Source organism: Gopherus evgoodei, chromosome 23, assembly GCF_007399415.2.
Source record: "Gopherus evgoodei ecotype Sinaloan lineage chromosome 23, rGopEvg1_v1.p, whole genome shotgun sequence".
Taxonomy (NCBI): Eukaryota; Metazoa; Chordata; order Testudines; family Testudinidae; genus Gopherus; species Gopherus evgoodei.
Window position 1 is genome coordinate 12,246,709 of NC_044344.1, and position 23,882 is coordinate 12,270,590.

At 49.1% G+C, this 23,882-nt stretch overlaps 1 protein-coding gene across 1 annotated transcript; it reads right to left on the reverse strand.

The window, feature by feature from the left end:
• Positions 1-8,698: 8,698 nt before the first annotated feature.
• WNT9B (Wnt family member 9B) lies at positions 8,699-18,280 on the reverse strand. The gene is made up of 3 exons (XM_030541539.1): positions 18,028-18,280; positions 10,910-11,175; positions 8,699-9,175 (listed from the first exon to the last, which is right to left on the reverse strand). Exons 1-3 carry the CDS (start codon positions 18,101-18,103, stop codon positions 8,699-8,701), a joined length of 819 nt encoding a protein of 272 aa, XP_030397399.1. The 5' UTR covers positions 18,104-18,280.
• Between the last annotated feature and the right edge of the window lie 5,602 nt (positions 18,281-23,882).

Here is a 23,882-nt window from a genome sequence, read left to right on the forward strand (position 1 = left end):
TTTCCTAATATCCAACCTAGACCTCCCCCACTGCAACTTAAGACCATTACTCCTTGTTCTGTCATCTGCTACCACTGAGAACAGTCTAGATCCATCCACTTTGGAAACCCCCTTTCAGGTAGTTGAAGGCTGCTATCAAATCCCCCTTCATTCTTCTCTTCTGCAGACTAAGCAAGTCCAGTTCCCTCAGCCTCTCCTCGTAAATCATGTGCCTCAGACCCCTAATCATTTCCGTTGCCCTCCGACTCTCTCCAATTTGTCCACATCCTTTCTGCAGTAGGGGGCCCAAAACTGGACACAGTACTCCAGATGTGACCTCACCAGTGCTGAATAGAGGGTAATAATCACTTCCCTCGATTTGCTGGCAATGCTCCTACTAATGTAGCCCAATATGCCCATTACCCTTGTTGGTAACAAGGACACACTGCTGACTCATATCCAGCTTCTCATCCACTGTAATCCCAGGTCCTTTTCTGCAGAACTGCTGCTTAGCCAGACAGTCCCCAGCCTGTAGCAGTGCATGGGATTCTTCCATGCTAAGTGCAGGACTCTGCACTTGTCCTTGTTGAACTTCATCAGATTTCTTTTGGCCCAATCCTCTAATTTGTCTAGGTCCCTCTGTATCCTATCCCTACCTTCCAGTGTATCTATCACACCCCTCAGCTTAGTGTCATCTGCAAACTTGCTGAGGGTGCAATCCATCCCATCATCCAAATCATTAGTAAAGATGTTGAACAAAACCATCTCCAGGACCAGCCCATGGGGCACTCCGCTTGATACCGGCTGCCAACTAGACATCAAGCTGTTGATCACTACTCGTTGAGTCCAACAATCTACTCAGCTTTCTATCCACCTTATAGTCCATTCATCCAATCCATACTTTTTTAACTTGCTGGCAAGATACTGTAGAGACCATATCAAAAGCTTTGTTAAAGTCAAGATATATCATGTCCATTGCTTCCCCCATATCCACAGAGCCAGTTATCTCATCATAGAAGGCAATCAGGTTGGTCAGGCATGTCTTGCCCTTGGTGGATCCATGTTGACTGTTTCTGATCACCTTCCTCTCCTCCAGGTTCTTCAAAATGGATTCCTTGAGGACCCGCTCCATGATTTTTCCAGGGACTGAGGTGAGTCTGACTGGTCTGTAGTTCTGCAGGTTCTCCTTCTTCCCTTTTTTAAAGATGGGGATTATATTTGCCTTTTTCCAATCATCTGGGACCTCCCCCAGTCGCCACGAGTTTTCAAAGATAATGGCCAATGGCTCTGCAATCACACCAGCCAATTCCCTCAGCACCCTTGGATGCATTTGATCTGGACTTGTGCATGTCCAGCTTTTCTAAATAGTCCTTCACCTGCTTGGTGTCTGCTTAACCTGGTCCTTAACCTGCTGTATTGCTTGGTGTCACTACAGGGCAGAGTTAAGGGTTGTAAGGGAGCCTTAGCTGTTCATTTCCACACCTCACCTGCTTGGTGTCTGCTTAACCTGGTCCTTAACCTACTGTATTGCTTGGTGTCACTACAGGGCAGAGTTAAGGGTTGTTAGGGAACCTTAGCTGTTCATTTCCACACCTTACCATGCCTGGATTTCTTTTTAAGTTTAACCTTACTGCTGAATTTCCTGGGTTTGTAATGCTTGGTTGGGAATAATTACAACTTCTCTGCAATGAACTGTACTGTCTGTTGCTGAACTGTACATTAGCTCTATTTTAACATCGGTTTTGTCTGAGACTAGAAAAAGGAGTGGGACCCTAGCAGTTTCCATTCAAGGCAGCACATGTCTGAACTCAAGAAGTGGCTACACATGTCCCGTCATATTGCTGCCATGCCTGGTGCAGTTCATGCCAGCAGAGAGGGGACACCCTCCGGCCTCGCACCTCTGCACACCTAGCTTCAAATGAGCTTTAGATCCAAAGTGAATGGAGCCTGCTGGGCCCGACTGAGCCCACAAGAGCTATTTGCCCACATCAGTATCTGGGGCTAATCAGTCCCTTCCTTCACTTCCAGAAGTGCTGAAAATGGGCTCCCCAAAGCTGCCTCAGCAGTTCACTGCTATTGGGATGGAGCATAAATCTTCCCCAGGGACCTACCTAGGGCTCCCCTAGCTGCCCAGTGCTGGGTTTACTGGAGCTAAAGACTCCATGGAGCAGCTACAAAGCCAAAATTTTTGAGAGAGCTCAGCTCCCGCTTAGGCAGCTAAAGAAATGGGCAGGCCGACTGGGGCACTGAATGCGTGTGGGTGCTGAGGGCTTGGCGAGCTGGCACTGCTCTAAGCTGCAGCAGGAAGCAGCTGAAACCTTCTGCCTGGGATCTGGAGCAGGGCTCCAGTCTCTGAGGAAGACCAACCTTGTGGACCAGATATTAGAGCGGGAGTCTGATAATCCCAGTTCTATGTTTGGGCCTGCAATGGATTCCCCTGGGACGCTCACTCAATCTCTCAGTTCCCCACCTGTGAAACAAGGCTAATAACCATCCATCTGCCTTCTTTATTTAGACTGTAACCCACTGGGGCAGGGCCTGGCTTGCTCTGTGGACATATGCAGCACCCAGCCCAACTGAGCTGTGGTCGCTGTTGGGGTTCCCGGTACTATGGCAACACAAATCAGAGTGGGTTGTATTGACCTTGGCCTGGGCAAACCTCTCTCTTCCCACCCCTGGCCAGCCAAACGTGCTGGGGAGGGAGTGATGGGGAGAACTTCCGGTTGCCGAGGCAATGGGGATGCTTTGGGCTCTTCTGGGAGGGTCCATTGTCTGAGGTCTGGGCAGGAGACAGTAGTGAGTGCAGGCTGTGAGCAACACTATGATAACAACACGGAGACCCACCCAGAGGAGGGATGGGGTCTGTGCTATCTAGGGACACCCAGGCCAGCTCTTTGCCCAGAAGATTATGGATTGGTTAGAGGAAATAGGAAGAACCCAGCGCCCCCTACCCACATGATTCCGGGCTGGTTTGTGGCCCATTGTCCTCAACAGAGCCTCTGTGCACCCAAATATCAGCTTCACTCTGCTCATTGAGTGCATTCATCTCCAGTGCCCTTTATGGAGCGACTGGAACAGCATCCCCCCACTCCCCTCCCCTCCCCTCCCCTCCAGCTCTACACCCCTCTCCCCCGTAATCAAAAGGTAGCTTCTCCCTTTGCCCTAGACCCCCCTCTGGCTGGGCAGCAGAATTCTCCCTTCTCCCAGAGCAAGTAAAGAGCCCAGTCTCCTCCATCCCAGCTCGCCCATGATAACATGCATCCCTGCCACTGTTAGTCTAATCCCTGAGGAAGGGGGAACTGAACCCAGCCTCATCTCCACTGGTGCAGGGAGACACTTTCCCACTGCCCAGAATAGCTCCACCAGGAGCCCCAGTTGCTTGCTGAAGGCAGCTTGATTCTGTGCCATGGCTCAGGGTGCTCTGTAACTTAGAACACATACACACTGGCTTCCTTGAAGTTCTTGATCATCTCCTGGCACCTGGGCTTTTCACCACACTTGGGGGTGAAGTTCCCAAACCTCTCCTTCCGAACCTGACCCCTGAGGTGACCCAGGATCACTCACTCCATTACTCCTGCCTCTGCAGTAAGAGGGGGCTCTGTCTAGATGGCAAGCTGGGGTAGGACTCCCCTGCTCAGGTACCCACACTCACCTGGCACTCAGGGACCCAGCAGGACTCTTGGCAGCAGAGCTCTAGGAGCACGGGAAGGGAGTGGTGGCACCTCTGAGGATCTGCTGCCCCTGAAACCAGTGGGGATGTAGGTGGCTGGACTCTGCTGCTATTTCTAGCCATGTTAGTTCAATGAGAATAGCTGGAGCACATGTACAGCAGCTGGGAGTCAACCCTGTAGCTCCAGTGTAGATGCAGCCTTTAGCACTGCAAGGGGAAGCCTGTGGCTAAGTGCAGGTAGACAGATCTAAGTGATCTCTGCATGAGCTTGCACCCTAGAACTAGGGGTGTTGCCAGGGTGGCAGCTTGAGCTAGCTGCCCCGGTAGCACCAGCGGTCAGGCAGGATTGTATGCAGCAGCCACGCTGCAGCTGCAGAACTAGTGTGTATCTGCCGACCTGCTCGGGGGAAGCCTACCCCCAGCTACCTTGCAGACATAGGGTAAGAGCAGAGTCTAGCCAATGGCACTGTTCACCAGCTTCTGAATGTCAAAATAGCTGCAACTTCCCTTTGTTTTGGGGGGGAGGAAGGGGAGGGATCAGGAAATAGTTGGATGTGATACTGGTGAAGTTTCTACCATAGAGTTTGCAAAAAATATTTGAAATTTTGAAAATATTCCCAATAAAAAGCAAAAAGATGTGTGTGTTTTTAGAAATAATTGATATTTATGGACCACCAAAGTAGACTGGACATTAGTGCAACACTTCTCAGAAACCGACAGCCATACAAAATACATAAATTAAAAGTTATAAGAGACTTCTGTACAATTTGGGAAAATGTACAAGGACTGGAATGCAATTTAAAAAACACACAAGCTTATTTCTTTCAGGGAGCTCGACAAAGAATATAAATAAGAAATCTCTTTCCTTGCCCTAAATGCTGTACATTTTGAGGTAGAGAACTACTTTATTTCCTATAGAGCACAAAGCAAGATTTCATTTTGCACCCTTAGTTCATTACACTCATAGTTCCAAACTCCTCCCCTCTGCTTGTGATGTGAACCAGAGCTCAGGTGATTAGTCAGAACGAGGTTGCCACTTATTACCCTTCTCATGAGTCTCCCCTTCAGCCTGTGCTGGCCTTGTCACCTGTCTAATGGAATGTCAGGGCAGGGACCATCTTTTCATCGTGTGCACAATGCCTAGTGTGATGGACCATGGATTCCTCGCTGGAGCATCCAGGAGCTACTGCAATGCAAAAGCAGGACAGTTTTTAGTTCCTTGGGTTGGCCAAGGAACCTCTTCCTGAGCAATCTGAATCTTGACTATGGGCAGGTGCTTCTGCAGACACTAAGGAAACAGCCCATGGTGCCTCTGCTCCAGTTCTTGCTTCAATGCTGATAACCAGACTAAGCCTCCTTTAGCATGACCTGCTGGCAGGGCACCCGAGACCCTGTTGAGAGCTCATCGGAAAATGGGATTCTCTTGAAAAATTTCAACTTTGTGGCAAAAGTCAACCCCCCCAGATCTTCCCATTCAGAAATGCAGGGGTGGTTCCTCATGTCCCCACTGTCCTCTATGGGCCAGACTCCCCAGCCTGACCTCTTCTCTTGTGGTGACCAGACGGGAGAGTAAGAGCCAGATCTTGGCATGGCAATAGTAGCAGAGTTGTCACACTCTCTCCGTGGTCCAGCTGCTAGCTGGAGGATACCAGAGGCACAATATGTTGTGGTGGGTTACAGAAGCAAATTTTCCTTCTGGAAGGCTTTGTGGCAAAATGGAAGAGACTAGGCTTTATTTCTATTAGCAACTGGGGTCTGTGCCCAGCTCTGCCTGCAGTGATGTTGATCTGTGAAATGGGTGAATCCTATTTCAAGCCAAGGTCTCCTACCTTGGGGGTAGCCAAGGGTCACGAAGGGCACAGAAATATTAGACAGCAGGCTGTGGAAGAGCTGGGCCTGGAGCTCCTGGTCACTCAGGTTATTGCACCTCCTACTAGGGGGCCTCCCCCTGTGGTTTTACTTCCCAAAAGTTGCAGCTTGTCACTATCCCCAAACTGCCTGCTGGGGTGGGGAATCACAGGACTCATGATCAATGCAGGGAAGATGGCAAAATGGCAGTGGTCTGGTCCCTCCTAGAACAACCCTGAACCTCTGCACCAAGTGCCTGGGTCCGATCCAGGCTCTGGTGGCAGGGGGGAGGTAGATCATAGCACAGAGGACAGTTCACAACCCCCCCTCTCTGCCAGGCCCCAGTCCCATCCCCAGGGATTTTAGCCCTTCATGGAAAACTGCTAAGGATTAGCAGGAACAGGTAAATAACAATCTGTTCGTTATTAATTCCTAAGATATTTAGGGTGGTAAAAAATGAAGGTAGATTATCCCCATTGGCACTAATAGACATGATAAGCACTTTGGCAGGATTTTCCCTGCTCTGGCTAATGTTGACTTAGAGTAAGGGATAAACTCACTGCTAGCCAAAGGACCATTTTAGTGGCCTCCAACTCTCAGTTAAGAAGTTGCTTTGCTCTGAGCTAGTCAACTTTCAGAAAAGAGAACACGCTGGTTTGGTTTAAACTGAATGGTCACAAGATCAAACAGGAATAGAGGCACAGGCATTAATTTACTGTCTCAAAGCCATTTTTAATACTGTGTGGAAGGGTGCTAATGAACTGTGTCTGAGACTCAGACTTTAAAGGTCAGAAGGGCCCTCATGATCATCTAGTCAGCCCTTCTGCACAGCACAGGCCACAGACCCTCACCTTCCCCTTCCAGTATCAGATCCCTAACCTCTGGCTGGGTTACTGAAGTTCTCAAACCATGTTTTAAAGACTTCAAGTTACAGAGAATCCACACTACAGTGGAAGGCAACCTCCCCCCAGGGTCTCCGCCAAGCTGAGCCAGGGAAAAATTCCTTCCCAACCTCAAATATGGTGATCAGTTAGACCCTGAGCATGTGCGCAAGACCCACCAGCCAGACATCTGGGAGAGAATTCTCTGTAGTAACAACTCCGTGCTCTCTCCATCTTGTGTCCCACAACTGGCCATATGAGATATTTGCTGCTAGCAGTCACAGTGGCTATATGCCATTGTTGGCAGTCCCCTATCAGACCATCCTCTCCATAACCTTACCAAGCTCCGTCCTGAAACCAGTTAGGTTTTTTACCCCGCTGGCTCTTCTTCGGAGGCTGCTCCAGAACTTCATCCTCTGCTGGGTAGAAACTTTCGCCTAGTTTCAAGCCTAAACTTGTTGATGGCCAGTTTACAGGCCTTTGTTCTTGTGCGCACATTGGCACTTAAATAACTTCTCTCCCTCCCTGATATTTATCCCTCTGATGTATTTACAGAGAGCGATCAGATCTCCCCTCAGCCTTCGCTTGGTTAGGCTAAACAAGCCAAGCTCTTTGAGTGTCCTCACATGTCACAGCACGAATGTGTTACAACTTGGATGCACACCAAGATTAGAAACTAGATGATTGGGCTCGAGGTCTATCCCTGGCTCGCATGCCTACTGAACAGCACCAGAATGGTGCCAGCCTCTTGGGAGAATTCAGCTGCACCCAAACTCTGTCCTGGAAAGCTTACTTGCAGCCCCAGTGCACAGGGGCCAGTTCAGATTGGAGAATTCAAACCCACTTTCTTTCTCCCCCGATCCTCCAAGTTCTCAGGGATTTGGATTTGAGGCCGCAGTTTTGATTTCTCTCAAGTGGAAGATTTAAACACCTGCAGCCTGGGGAGCTCCCCACAGCAGCATCTTTCTAACCCCTAAGAGTCACCCAGCAGAACTGAGGGGTAGAGCCGTGGACTAGGAGTGAAGCGACCGGGTTCTAGTCTCAGCTCTGCTGGGTGAGCAAGTCCCTTCCCTTCTCTAAACCTGTGTTCCCACCCCTCCTTGGCCTGCCTTGGTGCATCAGGGTCTGAGCACTTCAGGGCAGGGATGTTGTGTCTTGCTGTGGTTAACATTTTGAAATTGCTTAAGTGACTTAGATACTTTTTAAAGTTTTACTCAATCCATCTACAGTCTCCAGCACAAGGTAACCCCATTATCCTTTCCTCTTCTTCCCTGTGGAATCTGGGACAGAGGCCCTCAGGGTTTGTGTTCCCTCCCTAACATATTTCTCTGCAGCTAGTTGTTTTTACTCCCATCAAGAACGAGGTTTCACTCAAGAAAGACGCTCCTTTTGCATTCGTGTTTCTGCATCTTTCCCTCTCCCCAACTTCTCTCTGCCCTTTGTGTGGGATCTGTCCCTGACCCAGCCTCTGGTTCTGCATAGATTCCAAGGCCAGGAGGGACCACTGAGATAGACAGGAGATCAGACTAGACTAACACAGGCCAGAGACCTAGAGCAGATTTTAGAGAAACATCCAGTCTGGATTTTAAAATGGTCAATGATAGAGACTCCACCACAACCCTTGGTAAATTGTTCCACTAATTACTCACTGTTAAAAATGTATACTTTATTTCCAGCCTGAATTGGGCCAGCTTCAACTTCCAGCCATTGGATCGTGTTGCATCTTTCGCTGCTGGATTGAAAGATCAAGTCACCCCTTAACCTTCTCTGTTAAGTTAAGCAGATTGCGCTCCTTGAGTCTGTCATGTTTTCTAATCCGTGAATCATTTTTGTGGCTCTTCGCTGAACCCGCTCCAATCTATCAACACCTTTCTTGATGTGTTGCTACCAGAAGTGGACACAGTATTGCAGCAGTGGGCACACAAGTGCTAAATACAGAGGAAAAATAAACTATTCCTACTCAAGAATTGCATGAGCTCTTTTGGCCACAGAATCACTCTGGGAGCTCATGTTCAGCTGATTGTCCACCATGAGCCCCAACTCTTTTTCAGAGTCACAGGACACAGTCCCCCAGGCTGTATTCATGGCCTATATTCTTTGTTCCTAGCTATAGACAAACACTTAGCCATATTAAAATGCACATTGTTCGCACCCCTCGTTCATGGGACTATCCAGTGTATCCTGTGCCATGGCCCCTCTGCAAGCAGAGGGAGAAGGAGCTGAGCGCCCTGCAGCAAGCAGTGCCTGCCTCTACCTCACCCCAAAAAGGGGCCCTGGCTCACTCCTACGCCTTGCATGGATTCCTTTCCTGACACGAGCCCTACTGCTTGCAGCTGTAGATCACCTCCTCCTGCATGCATTGCTGGCATTCCACATAGCAGCACCACTGCACTTGGCAGTGGCAAGAGAAGGTGACCATCCGGCTCTGCGTATTGTAGCCACGCCCACAGCACAGGCTGTCACAGCTGGCCTCCCGGGAGCATGTCCTTCCAGCAGTGCCCAGCGAGTATTTGCTGGGCCGGCAGAAGCTGGGAGAGTCCTCCATGTACACAAGATCTGTAGAGCGTGGAGTAGCTGGGCTTTTGGGGGAGTGGCTGCGTCTCTGCATGCCCACCAGCTCAGAGTGCCCCACAGCATCATTCGTGACGCTGAAGATCTTGACAGCATCGTCAAAACGCAGCTTGAGAATCTTGCCAGTCTCATGGAAAGGGGAGAGCTGCTTCCAGCAGGTCCTCACAGCACAGGAGCCCGAGACACCATGGCACTTGCACGTGGTTTTGAGACCATTCTTCACGGCCTGAGAAGGAAGAAACGCCAGTTAGTATTTGCAAGGATCATGGGCCTAGCTCTCGGTATAGACAAACACTGCACGCCGCACCTCCAGAGAGCATCTCAAAGCATTTCCATGCGGGATGCCAGGCCTGCGTTACAGATAGGGAAACGAAGGCACGCCAAGAGAAGTCGTCATAAAAATGGTTCGAAGGGTGGAAAAGTGCCTTACAGTGAGAAACTGACAGAGCTCAATCAGAAGAAGAGGGAGAAGTGGCTCGATTCAGCAGCTAGGGATCTTCACAGGGAGAAAACATAGGGTATTAAAGGAAACTGGAATCCAGCGGAGAAAAGCAGAACAAGAACCAGTGGCTGGAGGCTGAAACCAGACAAATCCAAACTAGAAGTTAAGCCCCAACTGAACGGGGAGCGTGATTAACACTGGAATGAACTACCAAGGGGAGTGGTCGGGGATGGCTCAGCATAGGGGTGACATTTAAGGGCCTGCGATAGCTGGATGATCTAATGGTCTCATCTGGCCTTAAATTATGAATCTATGACAAGCCTTGCCCAAGGTCACAAAGCAGCAGAGGTGGATTTACTATGAAACAAACAGTGCAGTGGCACAGGGCCCCCAATGACAGGGGAGGCCCCCAAAATGCAGGACAAATGTCACCGGACAACTTGCCCTGAGTGCCGGCCAGCAGCGCAGCAGGGCTCAGGCAGGCTGCCTACATTCGCTGGCCGGTGGCCCCAGGCCGTTCCCCGAAGCAGCTGGCTGCTGGCACGTCTCTGTGTGGCCCTGGCAGGGCGGGGTGGAGGGGGAGGTGGCTCTGCGCACTGCCTCTACCCCAAGCGCCAACTCTGCAGCTCCCATTGGCCGGGAACTGTGGGCTCCCATCTAGGAGCCACTGCCAGAGGAGTGTGCCAGTCGCTTTGGGAGCCACACCTCCCACGGTAAGCATCACCCCCCGATCCTTCCCACACCCCAACCCCCTGCCCCAGCCCAGAGCCCGCACCCAGCACCCAAACTCCCTCCCAGAGCCCGACTGCCCACACCCCAACCCCCTGCCCCAGCCCAGAGCCTGTACCCAGCATTCAAATTCCCTCCCAGAGCCTGACCCCTGCACCCCCTCCCGCCCCAATCAAGGTACCTCACTTGATTTTCATTTCCTTCCTATTCCTTATAATATAGGAGGAAGAGGAAGAAAAAAAAAGAATGAAAAACAGATGGGAGAGAAGAGAGAATTTTCTTTTTCTTGATGGGGTCCCGAAAATGAAGCTGCGCACAGGGCCTCACTAACTCTCAATCTGCCACTGGGTTGAAGCCAGGAGTCCTGGCTGGCTCCCAGCCCCTTTCGCTAACCATCTGCCAGCCCTGCATCTCTAGCCATACTCAAAACCCGAATGGCCAGGTGAACACGGAAGGAATTACCGAGTGCATAGCCATACGCAGACTTCACAGCGTCACTATGCTGCTGACAGCGGGCACTCAGTTTCACAGCACTGGACATATAGAAAATCACTCCTCTCGATCAGCCCAGGCCCCTGCTACCCGAGCAAAAGGAGAATTTTTGGTTAGCTCTCAGTAGCACAAGGCCTATGTTACAGGTAAACAGTTCTGACTAGTCAGTAGAGGGGCAGTGGCCTCTCTCCCTCACCGCACCAGTTCCCCTGTAGAAGACATGATGGCAGAGGAGAAGTCAAGATGTTTGCATCTGATCCCTGAACACCTTCTGGGCCTGGTGTCCTGCCGCCTCACCTTGATGCCCACGTTAGTGTTGTGGATATCCACTTTAGCCCTCAGGTCTTTGCTGATCTTCTTCTGGCCCAGGAAGTTTTTAAGGAACTTGGTGCTGTATTTGAGGTTGTCACCACATACTCCCCACTGCCAGGCCTTACGATTCTCCAGGTCCGGAGAGTCATCGCAGGTGCAGCGCTCCATGCGTCCAGCGCTGCACGCCCGGGCCAGGGAGTGGGTAAGCGCCGCAGAGGACACTGCATACAGGAAGGCAGTTTCCTTAAAACCTGAACAAGATAGAGAGGTTAAGAGAGGCTGGGAATGAGGAACAGGCATTCACCCACATAACTGGACTCTCGGCTGTATCCACACAAAGAAATACTGGGCCCTAGTCTATAGGGAGAAGGGATGGTACGGTTTGGATGACCTACATCTCAATCTTCTGTGTGACAGACCATCATGCTCCTGACTAATCTAGCACCCTCCCTTCCTGTTGGTCGTTGAGCTAATGGGGTGAACAGCACAATCATAACTCTGACACTGGGTATCACAAATGTAAAGAACCAAGGTGTCAAGGGCCGGAAAGGAAAGAGGTTTCTCAATTGCCCGGACAGGGATTCTAGAACCTGGGGGATACGAGAAATCCCAGACACCCATTTATAAAAAGGAAGTTAGACATCACTGGTATTCCTGAAACCTGAGTGAAATGTTAGTCACTAGACACGCTGGGTTAGAAGATGCACAGAATCCAAGGCCAGAAGGGACCACTGTGATCATCTAGTCTGCCCCCCTGTGTAACCCCAGCTGGCGAAGTTCTCCAGAGCAGATATTTAGGAAAATCATCCAATCTTGATTTATAAATGGTCAGTGATAGAAAATCCACTGTGATCCTCTGTAAATTACTCTATTAAAATTCCCCATCTGAATTTGGCTAGCGTTAACTTCCAGCTATTGGATCAGTTTAGACCTTTCTCTGCTAGACTGAACAGCCCATTTATTTAATCATTGTTCCCTGTGTAGGTACTGATTGTAATTTAGTCACCCTTTAACCTTATTTGTTAAGCTCAATAGATAGTCTCAAAGAGCTCAATCACTAGGAGGCAGATTTTCTAATCCTTTACTCATTCTCGTGGCTCTTCTCTGAGCCCTGTCCAATGTATCAAATTCCTTCTTTAATTGTGGACACCAGAACTGCACGCAATATACTGGCTGCAGTCACATTAGAGCAAGGTACAAAGAGAACCTCTGCTCCCTACTCCAGATTCCCGTTTCCTCAACCAGTACAGAACCAGATTGCTGGTATGTAAAATTAAAAAGGTCAAAGAGGAGTTTTTACACTGAAGGGCTTGGAGAAAGCCGCAGATGCTGACGAACACACAGTTCAGACAGACAGACATATCCATTAGTGGAGGATTTATTAGAAGGGATGCCTTATATTCAAGTAAAGAGGATAGCATAGAAGTTGATAAAGCACACGTAGGAACTGAAGAGAAACATTCAGCCAAAAAGTCAAATTCAATTACATCACGTGAAGGCAGACAACTAAATACTGACAAATTTTATAAGTGTCTCTATACAAATGCTAGAAGTTTAAATACTCAGATCGGTGGACTTGAGTGCCTGGTATTAAATAAGGATATTGATATAATAGGCCTCCTAGAAATTTGGTGAAATGATGATTGGGATATGGTAATTCCAGGATGCAAAATATATAGGAATGATTTAGTAGGTTGCGCTGTGGGGGAAGTGGCACGGTATATGCAAGAACACAGAGTGAAATACAGTATAAATCTTAAATGAATCAAACTGTACCATAGAATCTCTAAGGCCAGAAATTCCATGCTTGAATAATAAGATTACAGCAATAGAAATATACTACCGACCACCTGACCAGGTGATTCTGAAGTGTTCAGGTAGATTACAAAAGCAAAAACCAAATAATAATGGGGATTTCAACTATCTCGATATGGACTGGATGTGTGTCACCTCTGGACGGGATGCAGAGAGAAAATTTCTAGATACTATTAACAACTGCTTCTTGGAGCAAACTAGTCCTAGAGCCCACAAGGGGAGAGTCAATTCTTGATTTAGTTCTAAGCGGCACATAGGATCTGGTCCAAGAGGTGAATATAGCTCAACTGCTCAGTAATAGTGACCTTAATGCAATTAAATTTAAATATCCTTGTAGGGGGTAAAACACCAAAGAAATCCACCATAGTAGCAATGAACTTCAAAAAGGGGAACTACACAGAAATGTGATTAGTTAAATAGAAATCAAGAGAAACAGTCACAAGACTGAAATGCCTGCAAGCTGCATGGAAACTTTAAAAACCTCCGTAATAGTGATATAGTTAGTCACTTCTATATCTTACTATTAATATGCTAAATGTATCTCCCCAAGTATAAAAAAAAACAAAACAAATAAACAAATAGGACCTCCCCACCCCAGAATTAACTGCTACCCTGGCTAAACAGAGTAAACAAGGCAGTTAGAGGTAAAAAGGAATCCTTTAAAAATTAGAAGCCAAATCCTAGTGAGAAAAATATAGACAGGACCATAAACTTGAGCTAGTCAAGGATAATTAGGCAGACCAAAACAGTATTTGAAAAGCCAATAGCAAAAGACACAAAAATGAAATAGCAAAAGTATATCAAAAGCAGGAAGTCTGCCAATCAGTGGGGCCACCGGACAATTAATGTGCTAAAAGAGCTCTGAAGGCAGACAGGACAGTTAGAGAAATTAAATTAATTATTTGCATCAGTTTGCATTTCAGAAGATGAGGGAGATTCCCAAACCTGAGCCATTCCTTTTAGGTGACAAATCTGAGACTTTGTCCTAGATTGAAGTGTTAGAGGAGGTTTTAGAACAAATTGATACATTAAATAGTAATAAATCACCAGGACCAGATGGTGTCACCCAAGAGTTCTGAAGGAACTCAAATGTGAAATTGCAGAACTATTAACTGTGGTATCATGTAACCAGTTTCTGTAGCGGATGGGTGGAGGATAGCTAATGCAACATTATTTTTAATAAAATGGCTCCAGGCTGGTAAGCCTAACTTCAGTACTAGGCAAACTGGTTGAAACTACAGTAAAGGACAGAATTATCAGACACACAGATGAATACGATTTATTGGGAAAGGGTCAACTTTTGTAAAGAAAAATCATGCCTCAGCAATCTATTAGAATTACAGCAGGGGGGTCAACAAGCATGTGGACAGTAGTGATTGAACTGATAAGTGCCTTTAGATTCTCAGAAAACCTTTGCCAAGATCCCACACCAAAGGTTCTCAACCAAGGTAAGCTGTCATGGGGTAAGAGGGAAAGTTATCATGGATCACTAACTAGTTAAAAGATAGGAAACAAAGGGTAGGAATAAATGGTCAATTTTCACAGTGGAGAGAGCTAAATAGCAGGGTCCCCCAATGATCTGTACTGGGACCTCTGGTTTTCAACATATTCATTAATGATCTGGAAAACAGGGTGACCAGTGAGGTGGCAAACCCTGCAGACAATATAAAGTTACTCAAGATAAATTCCAAGCAAACTGCAAAGCATTACAAAGGAAACTCTCAAAACTGGGTGACTGGGCAACAAAATGGTAGGTGAAATTCAGTGTTGATAAGTGCAAAGCAATGCACATTGGAAACAACATAATCCAAGTTATGCACACAAAATGATACCGTCTAAATTAGCTGTTACCACTCAAGAATAGTCTTGGGGTCATCACTGATCATTCCCTGAAAAGATCTAGTCCATGTGAAGCAGTGGTCAAAAAAGCTAATAGAATGTTAGGAACCATTAGCAAAGGTTAGTAAGACAGAAAACAAAGCCACAATATATTCACTGTCTCAGAGAGTGCACCCTTTATTTGTGAGCAATGTGTTCTAATACAGCCAAAATGCAAGGTCAGGCATCTTGGATCCAAGAATGTAAGTCATCCTCATGAGATCCTGAGAAGAGGCGACTCTGAAGAGGATGAGGGGGTCATTGTGGATAGCCCACCTAATACAAGCTGTGACTTAGGGAGAATGCAAACTTTGGATGTTTAACATAGGCATGGGAATACTGAATAGGAGGAAGGCTTTACCACCATGGCTTACGGCATTAATGAGACTGTTACTGGAATGGTCTGTCCTGTTCTGGTGTCCATGCTGCAAAAACAATGTTAACGAACTGGAATGGGATCAGAAAATAGCTACACGAATGAGTCAAGGTCTGAAAAACCTGCCTTCTAGCTTGGGCCAGCTTTAGGCCAATTCAACCAATTCCCCTGAATCAGGCCCCACCCCTAAGAGAGCCCCGCGCTCAAACCCCAGTACTGGTGTATTCAGTATAGCCAAGAGAAGGTAAAGCAATAATTTGATTGCAGTCATTTACCTACCTGGGAAAAGATTTCGGATAGCAGAAGGCTCTTTAATCTAGCAGATAGGGTTGCCAGACGTCCAGTTTTTGACTGCAACGTCCAGTCGGAAAGGGTCCCTGGCAGCTCCAGTCAGCACCATCGACCGGGCTGTTAAAAGTCCGGTCAGTGGTGCAGTGGCAAGCTGCCGCCAGGTCCTAGAGGTCCCTAGGCCTGGTATCGGCTCTGCAGTTCCCATTAGCCAGGAACCGTGAACAATGGGAGCTGCAGGGGCTGTGCCTGTAGGCATGGGGGCAGTGCGTGGAGCCGCCCTGGCTGCCCATGCGCATGACTGATTCCTGGGAGCTGCAGTAAGCACCACCGGGACCCCATGCCCCAACCTCCTGCCCCAGCCCAGAGTCCCCTCCCACACCCAAACTCCCTCCCTAAGCCTGCACCCACCCACCCCTGGCCACAGACCACACCCCAAACCCCTCATCCCAAGCCCTACCCCAGAGCCTGCACCCCTAGCCACCACCCTCCACCCAACCCCTTGCCCTAGAGCCCCCTCCCATACCCCAAATCCCTCATCCCTGTCCCCATCTAGAGCCCACACCCCCAGCCAGAGCCCTCACCCCCCTCCCATACGCCAACCACTGCCCCAGCCAGTGAAAATGAGGGTGGGGGAGAGCAAGCGACAGAGGGAGAGGGGATGGAGTGAGCACGTATGGGGCCTTGGAGAAGGGGTGGGGGTGTTTGATTCTGTGCCACTGGAAAGTTGGCAACCCTCCTAGCAGACAAAAGGCAGAACAAGGTCAAATGGTTGGAAGCTGAAACCATTCTAACTATAAATAAGGCTCAAATTTGTAAATGAGGATAAAATTATTGTAGCAACTTGCCTTGGGATGTAGTGGATTTCCATTGGCTTGGGGTCTTACATCAGGACTGCATGTCTTTCTAAAGCTGCTTTAGCTTGACCAGCAGCGACGGGTTTGAGGCAGGAATCCCAGGCTTAAGTGTTCTGGCCGGTGCTGCGCGGGAGGTCAACCTAGATGATCCCAGTGCTTCCTTCTGGCACTAAGACTATGAATCGTGCACAGAACCTCAGAGGGTGCTCAAGAGGACGGCGTTGCCAGAAGTGTTACTTTGCAGATTAAATTTACCCACAGTCCTAACTATTCAGGATCACTAATGCTTGCATGGCACTTGCAGTAGAGTCTGAGTGCTCACCCTGGTGTCCAATTCCCATTTCCCTTAATTATAGTGCCTCCTAAAGGCCCTTGGTAGTTTCACTTGGAGACAGGACTGGAAGAGTGGGAGAATCCTAAATTATTCCATAGCATGACTGTGCAGCTGTTACATTTCTGCCATGCTTTGCCCCGGAGTTGGTTGCATTTCAGCAACGATCAAGCTGATGTGTGTTTGTAGAATGCTTCTGTGATTAAAACTTTTTCAAGGAATAAAATGATCTATAATCAAGGATGTGTGTGCGCCCAGCAATCCAGCTTGGCGTGATTAAACATCCCATATGCCACATGATGCACATTTACAAACCAGGCAGCAAGCTCTGGGCTAGAGCAAGCAGACAAACTGTCACTGCTTGCACCCACTTACGCCAAGGCCAGGTGTGGTCCTGTATGTTCATAGATTGAGCTGACGTTCTGTCTTAGAGCAGCGGCTCAGCCCTCAGAGCCCAGGGACGGGGGGGCCAATGTGATTTTAAGCCGCCGTTGCGGTTTTCCAATTCTAGGTCTACGTGATCCTGGGGAAGCTAGGCAACCCAAGCCAAGTGACCTGCAGGCAGCAGCACTAGATAGAATTATTGTCAAGGCATCTGCTAAGGCCCCGCCCCTGTCTCAGGTGGGCACACTCCCCTTTCAGAGAGGGCATCACATGACAGCATGCGCTGGTGTTACTCGGTTCTTGCATTCTGGGGGGTGGGAGGACAGAAATCCATTATGCTGCCACAGCAGGAAGGAGAATCCCTCTTCAGTTCTAAGGCCAGCAGCGGCCATTATGATCACCTAGTCGGACCTTCTGCAGAACACAGGCCGGAGACCTGCCCCACTAATTCCCACAGCATGCTCCGTTTCTGGTTGAGCTCAAGCAGATCTTTCTGAAAAAGGCATCCAGGCCTGATTTAAAGACTCCAAGTGACCGAAACCACCACATCTCCAGGTACACAAATCCAGTGGTTAATTCCTCCCCCTGTAACAAACAACTGGCACCTTAGTGCTAGTCTGAATTTTCCCAGCTTTAGCTTTCAGACGCTGGATTTTGTTCTGCCCTTTGGCTGTCAGGAATCTTCTCATGTAGGTACCTGTGGTGTATGATCAAGTCACCATTTGTGTAGGTAATGCACATGTGCATGCGCACACCCACCCCCACCCCCCTTTCTTAAGGTAAAGATTCAGGGCCAGATCTCAGAATTTAAGGGACCTTTCACCCCTTGGTGACTGATTCAAAGCCAGCCAGGTGAGTAGCCACTCTTGACGGCTCCTTTCAGGTGGCCTGTTCAGTTGCCTGCATGAAAAGAGTCTAGTCTCAGTCCTGCTCCCAGGGGCCAGAAATCTACATTACAATAGCTGTCCTCAGCAGAGAGGCCAAGGATGAAATGGGCCTAGAGAGTAGGCTGAAACCCGGGGGCAAGGGCAGAGCACCGGTCTGGTCCCTGCCTGTTCTGTGAGCAAAGAGCATGAGTCCTCCCGGGAAAGACTCATGTTCTCCAAAATCAAGCCTCGTTCCCTGCTCTGGTGAGGCCCAGCTACTGTACCACAGGCCAGCGGCTGCTGCATACCTCTCTTCAGCAGGCTGGTCCGTCCATCCAGGCTGCAGTTCCAGCGCTCATAGCGGAACTGGTACTGGCACTCCATGATGCTGAGCCGGATGGCATCCCGCAGGGTCTCCGCCAGCCCCGGCTCCCGCTGGCAGAGCCTCTTCTGCTTACGGGACAGCTTGAGCAAGTCACACTGCTTCAGGTGTGCCTTCCCTTGGGCAGGGTTCGCAGAGGGGCCCAGTGAGGGAAGATGGGTCAGACCTTCCTTCCCGGTCAGGCTGAGAGGGGAGAGAGCAGGGAGAGAGATGAATCCAGAGAGACACCGTGGCCAAAGGGCTGATGGGAGGGAGCTTCAGAAAAGTGCTAGTTAGAACATGGCCCAGTTACCAGCTCGAGGACTGGCCAGTACAGCTGGTGAAGAACGGATTTTTTGGTTTGCTGGCAGTTCCAAAAACTAAAAATAATAATTAAAAATAATTGATTGGATGGAACCGAATGCAACCCTGGCAAATCAAAATGGTTGACAAAGATTTCATTTGGGTTGAACAAAACGTTTTGTTCAACCAAAAATTCAACAGTTGCATTTAATTTCTGGGCACGTATTCACATAAAAGCAAAGAGCTGGAGTCACAAAACAGCCAAGAGGAGGAAGTGACAGTCTTGAGCCCAATGGTTTAAGCACTCACCTGGACCAGGGAAGACCTAGGTTCAATTCCCTCCATGTCTGGCATGGAGGAGGAATTTGGACTTAAGTCTCGCACGTTGTATGAAAGTGCCCTATCTACGGGGCTAAGAAGCACATTGGTGTGTACGTCTCACACACTCCTGTTGAAGCAGTTCCACTGCAGATAAATAACGCAAGGGCCATTGGAGCAGGGATATGAACATGGGTCTCCCCACTCCCAGGCGTGTGCCCTAACCAAAGAGTCAGCTCCACTCTGGCCCAGAGGCCAGTCAAGTATTTTATACAGCGTCAGCAGGAGAGACAGAGAACCTGCCCCAGAACAGTCGACAGCCCAGGGGCTTGGGCACTTTCCTGCAATGTGGGAAACAAGTTCGGATGCCATCTCCGCATCAGGCAGGAGGCAAATTGAATCTAGGTCTTTTCCATCCCGGGTGAGTGCCCCAGCACTAGGGTATGGCTTGTAAGTTAGGTGGCAGCACCGACTTCCTTCTCCAGTTTGAGAATGGGGCCCACTTCCCTGACATTTTCCACCAACACTTTTTGGCAAACATGTCACATTCACAAATTGTTCTGAGTCCACTGAAAGTTCCTTTTTCAGGTAATAAATGATTCACCCAGCTCCACAGGCCACTGCAGCTCAAGCCACTGGCCCATCAGATCTGGTCTGCCATCTCCTGAACTGACTAAGGCCAGGTACAGAGCCTGATGGGCCAATGGCCTGATGCTGCACAGTAAACAGAAGATACACCCCCCCATAACACACCCACCATCACCCACTGCAGAGCACCAACAGGGAAACTTCCTCGCAGGCTTCTAACCGAGCAGGTTGTACATCAAGCCTGAATCTCAAGTTAGAGTTGCCAATTTTGGTTGGACGTATTCCTGGAGATTTCATCACACGTTATTAATCTTTAAAGATTAATCTTTAATTCCTGGATACTCCAGGACAATCCTAGAGGGTTGGCAACCCTAGCTCAAGTACCCATGTTTGGCATTGCCAGCCTTTTCACAATCACACGCTGTTTGTCTCCATGCTCGTAGACCAGTTACTGCATGAGGATACGGCAGGTTGCTACGTCACAATTCATGTGACTGAATTTACTCATAGGTATAGTGATCACATTGACCGAGGCCATTCGTAAACCTCTCCAGCGCTGCTGTAGCATACGGCCAGCACGAAAGAAGAGACACTAATAGCTATGGGCAGTCTGGACCCTGCTAATGATCTCAGGGACGAGTTCCAGGCTCACACAGAGTCTGCCAATAAGGGCAGCGAGTGCTTTATAAATAACTAGAGTCCCAACAAGCATCCCCAGCCCGCATTAATCCTTGGAGATTCCAAAATCCACAGCCCGTCAGCCTGAGCGTCCCTCTCCGCCTCCAGAGCGCACACCCTGCCATATCTCACCAACCCCGGACCAAGCCTTGGCAAGGTCACTCAACATCCGCCAAGCGACCAGCTGCTGGGCTCACCCTTGGCGGCTGCACAGCAGGATCTGTGATCCATGAGGTGTGTCCACAGAAACTAGCAAGCCATGCGGCAGCCTCAGCAGCTGGGACTCAGGCGGGGGAAATGATAGCATCTGTTCATGGATGAGGAGTTTCAGGAGTAAGCATGGAACACTCCTTCTCAACATGGCCCAGAGCTCTCCCCTGCAGCCAGAGGGAGACACCAGTTAATCATTAAACTGGGCTGGGAAACTGGTAAGTTTCCAGTCTATCAAACCCAAAGCTCTTTTCACAGCAGCAGCCTGGGGAGAGCACTCTCATCTTTACACGGTCACCCACGGTACTTCTTCCTGCAGCGGGGTCCTTCAGCGAGCCGTGCCTTTGCCAGGCAGACTATTGGGCCAGGTGCACCCATTTTCTGACAGAGGAGAGCCTGCATATACTCCCCGATTACTGAAACAAACCGTGGAAATTCCAGAACAGTGAGCACTATGGGTATCCACCCCACACCCCCATCATCAAATTCTGGCTCAAGCATAAGCACAGAGAGCTGTGTTAACCTGTGGAACTCATTGCCACAACGTCAAGTCAAAGATCTCATTAAGGTTTTTTTTAAAAAATGATTAGATCTATAGGAATATCTTCCTGAATGATCACAGTTAGGATGGACATAGTAGACGAATAGAAAGTCTCATGATTTAGGGCACAAGCCGGGGGTTCAGATCAAGCTTCCCCCATGGACATGTTACTGCATCATTATCCATTAGTTCAGCTTTTACATCTTCCTCTGAAGCATCTGAGAGGCTACAAGGACCATTGGTCTGACTGACTATGGTGCTTACCCGGCCTCTATTCCCATAGGACCTGTGTGCCTCAGAGTCTCTGGGTACATCAGCTACAGCACTGTACACATAACAGCGTCAGAAAGGGGCTTTCCATTGTAAATCCACCCCTGACCTAGCAGCTTCTACGATGTGGGCTAAGTCGACCTAACCACATCACACAGGGCATGACATTTCCCACAGCCCTGAGCAATAGAGCCAGACAGACCTAAGTTGTACACATAGCCCATGCGTTAATGGATTTATCCGCCCAACCCCCTGTGAGGCAAGGCAGTGCTGTTCTCGCCATTTTCATATGGGAAATGGAGGCAGAGAGGGTAAGCAACTTGCTCAAGGGCATAAAACCACAGGGTTAGAAGGGACCACAAGGGTCTTCTAGTCTAACCCCTGCCAAGATGCAGGATTTGTTGCGTCAGGGGTGGCATGTTTGTAGAAATTTTGGTGGTGCGCAGAACCCGCCCTGGCTCAAACTTCGCCCCCCACCTGCCGAAGGCTCTGGGAGGGAGTTGGGTGAGAGAGGAGGTCTGGGGTGCAGGCCCTAGGCCAGGGTAGGGTGCAGGTTCTGGGAGGAGGTCTGGGGTGCAGGCCCTAGGCTAGGAGAGGGTGCAGGTTCTGGGAGGGAGTTTGGGGATGGGAGCAGGATGGGGTGCAGGGGTGAGGGCTGTGGGGGTGCGGCTGCAAATGAGAGGTTTGGAGTGTGGGAGGGGCTCGGGGGAGAGTAGAGGTGTAGGGGGTGAGGGCTCTGGCTGGGCCTGGGGATAAGGTGTGGGGTGCTGGAGGGGCTCAGGCAGAGGTTTGAGGGTGTGGTGGGGGGTGAAAGTTCTGACTGGGGGTGTGGGCTCTGGGGTGGGGCAGGGCTGGGGGATGAGTTTGGGATGCAGGCAGGCTGCTCCGGGACAGGGGCCAGAGAGGAGGACCCCCCCCCAACCCTTTCCGTGCTGACAGCAGCAAGCTCTAGGGGAGGACCCCCCTTTCCTGCCCCCCCAGCAACACAGTCACTGTAGCCTCACTGGGGGTGAGGAATGGGGCTGCCTCCTTGCATGTGGCAGGAGCAGCGACTGCAGGTGGGGGGGGGGCTGTACTGCTGGAGGGTCCTGCCAGAAAAGGGAAGGGTTTGAGGGGGAAGGGCAGGCTCAGTCAGTCTGCCTTGGCAGTGGAGATGGGAGGGGCCCTAGGATCCTGCAGCAGCAGTTGCTGCAGGGAGGCAACATGGAGCTGCACAGGGAAGAGACAGTCAGTGACTCTCTGCTCCGGGCCTGGGAAAGGGTGGGCGGGGGCAGCAAGTCAGGGCTGTGGGACAGGTGTGGGGGGGCACCCACCCCCACATATTGCTGGAGCTGGGCCCCTAGGCTCTGACTATTGCTGGTGCCCGAGCACTACGTGGGTATGGAACTCACCGCCTAGGTGTTATGTCTAAATCATCCAAAGCAGATGGCTCCAGCCTCCTCCTGAAAAGCTCCAGTGAAGGAACTTCCACGACCTCCCTAGGCAGCCTGGTCCATTGTCCTGTAGTTCTTACAGGAAGAAATTTTTTCCTGAGATTCAATCTAAATCTGCTGTGCTGGAGTTTGAACCTCTTGTCCTGCCTCTGTGGCAACAGAGAACAACTTTTCTTCATCTTTTTATGGCACCTAATATCTGAAGATGGCTATCATGTCCCCCCAACCTCCTTGTTTCCAAATAAAACATACCCAGTTCCTTCAGCCTTTGCTCATATGGCTGCATTCCATTCCTCTGATCATTGTCACTCACCTCTAGATCCTTTCCAGTTTCTCTACATCCTTTTTATACGTTTATAACCAAAATTGGACGCAGTGCTCAGCTGGGGCCTAACCAACACAAAGCAGAGCAGTACTATCCCCTCCCAGGCCATGCAATTTTAGGCTGCATTAACAGAGGCAGAGCATGCATTTACTCTTTTGGCAACAGCATCGCATTGGTGACTTATGCTGAGAATGTGATCCACCAAAACTGCCAGATACTTCTCAGCAGTGCTGCTGCCAAGCCAGTTATCCCCCAGTCTGTCTTTGTGCATTGGGTTTCTCTTCCTTAAGTGTAGTACCTTACATTTATCTTTGTTGAATTTCATTTTGTCATCTATAGCTCAGTTCTCCAATTTATCAAGATACTTTTGAATTTTTGCTCTATCCTCTAAAGCATTGGCAACTCCCCCTAGCTTTGTGTCATCTGCAAATTTGATCAGTATGTTCTCTATTTCCACATCCAGGTAATTAATAAAAAGATGTTCAATAACACCAGACCCAGAACCAAACTCTGTGGAACCCCACTTGAGACCTCCCTCCAATCTGACATCATTCCATTAATAGTTATTCTGTGTTTGTTTAACCAATTATATATCCCATTAATGATAGTCCTACCAAGCTCGAATTTCTCCAGCTTGCTTATGAGAATCATGTGAGACGGCGTCAAAAGCCTTGCTAAAGTCCAGGTATATTATGTTGTCATAAACAGATAAGTAAAAGTTAATAGAACAGAAGTACTTCATATCTCTTTTGCCTGTAAAGGGTTAACAAGATCAGTGAGCCTGGCTGTCACCTGACCAGAGAACCAATCAGGGGACAGGATACTTTCAAATCTTGAGGGAGGGAAGTTTGTGTGTGTGCTGTGAGTTTTTGGTTGTTCTCTCTAGGGGCTCAGAGGGACCAGATGTGCAACCAGGTTTCTCTCTGATACAGGCTCTTATAAGTTCAGAATAGTGAGTACGAGACAGATAAAGCGAGTTAGGCTTATGGTTGGTTTCTTTATTTGCAAATGTGTATTTGGCTGGAAGGAGTTCAAATTTGTATTTTGCTGAAAAGGATTTTAATTTGTACTTGTATACTTAGGCTGGGAGGGTGTTCCCAGTGTCTATAGCTGAAAGACCCTGTAACATATTCCAT

What these genes read in the sequence shown, in the direction of transcription:
- WNT9B (XM_030541539.1), bottom strand. Translation starts at nt 18,103, where the DNA reads ATGGAGTGCCAGTACCAGTTCCGCTATGAGCGCTGGAACTGCAGCCTG. An exon ending in GACCAGCCTGCTGAAGAGAG is followed by an intron (nt 11,176 to 18,027) that starts GTATGCAGCAGC and finishes TATCTTGTTCAG; the next exon opens with GTTTTAAGGAAACTGCCTTC. An exon ending in ACACTAACGTGGGCATCAAG is followed by an intron (nt 9,176 to 10,909) that starts GTGAGGCGGCAG and finishes CTTCCTTCTCAG; the next exon opens with GCCGTGAAGAATGGTCTCAA.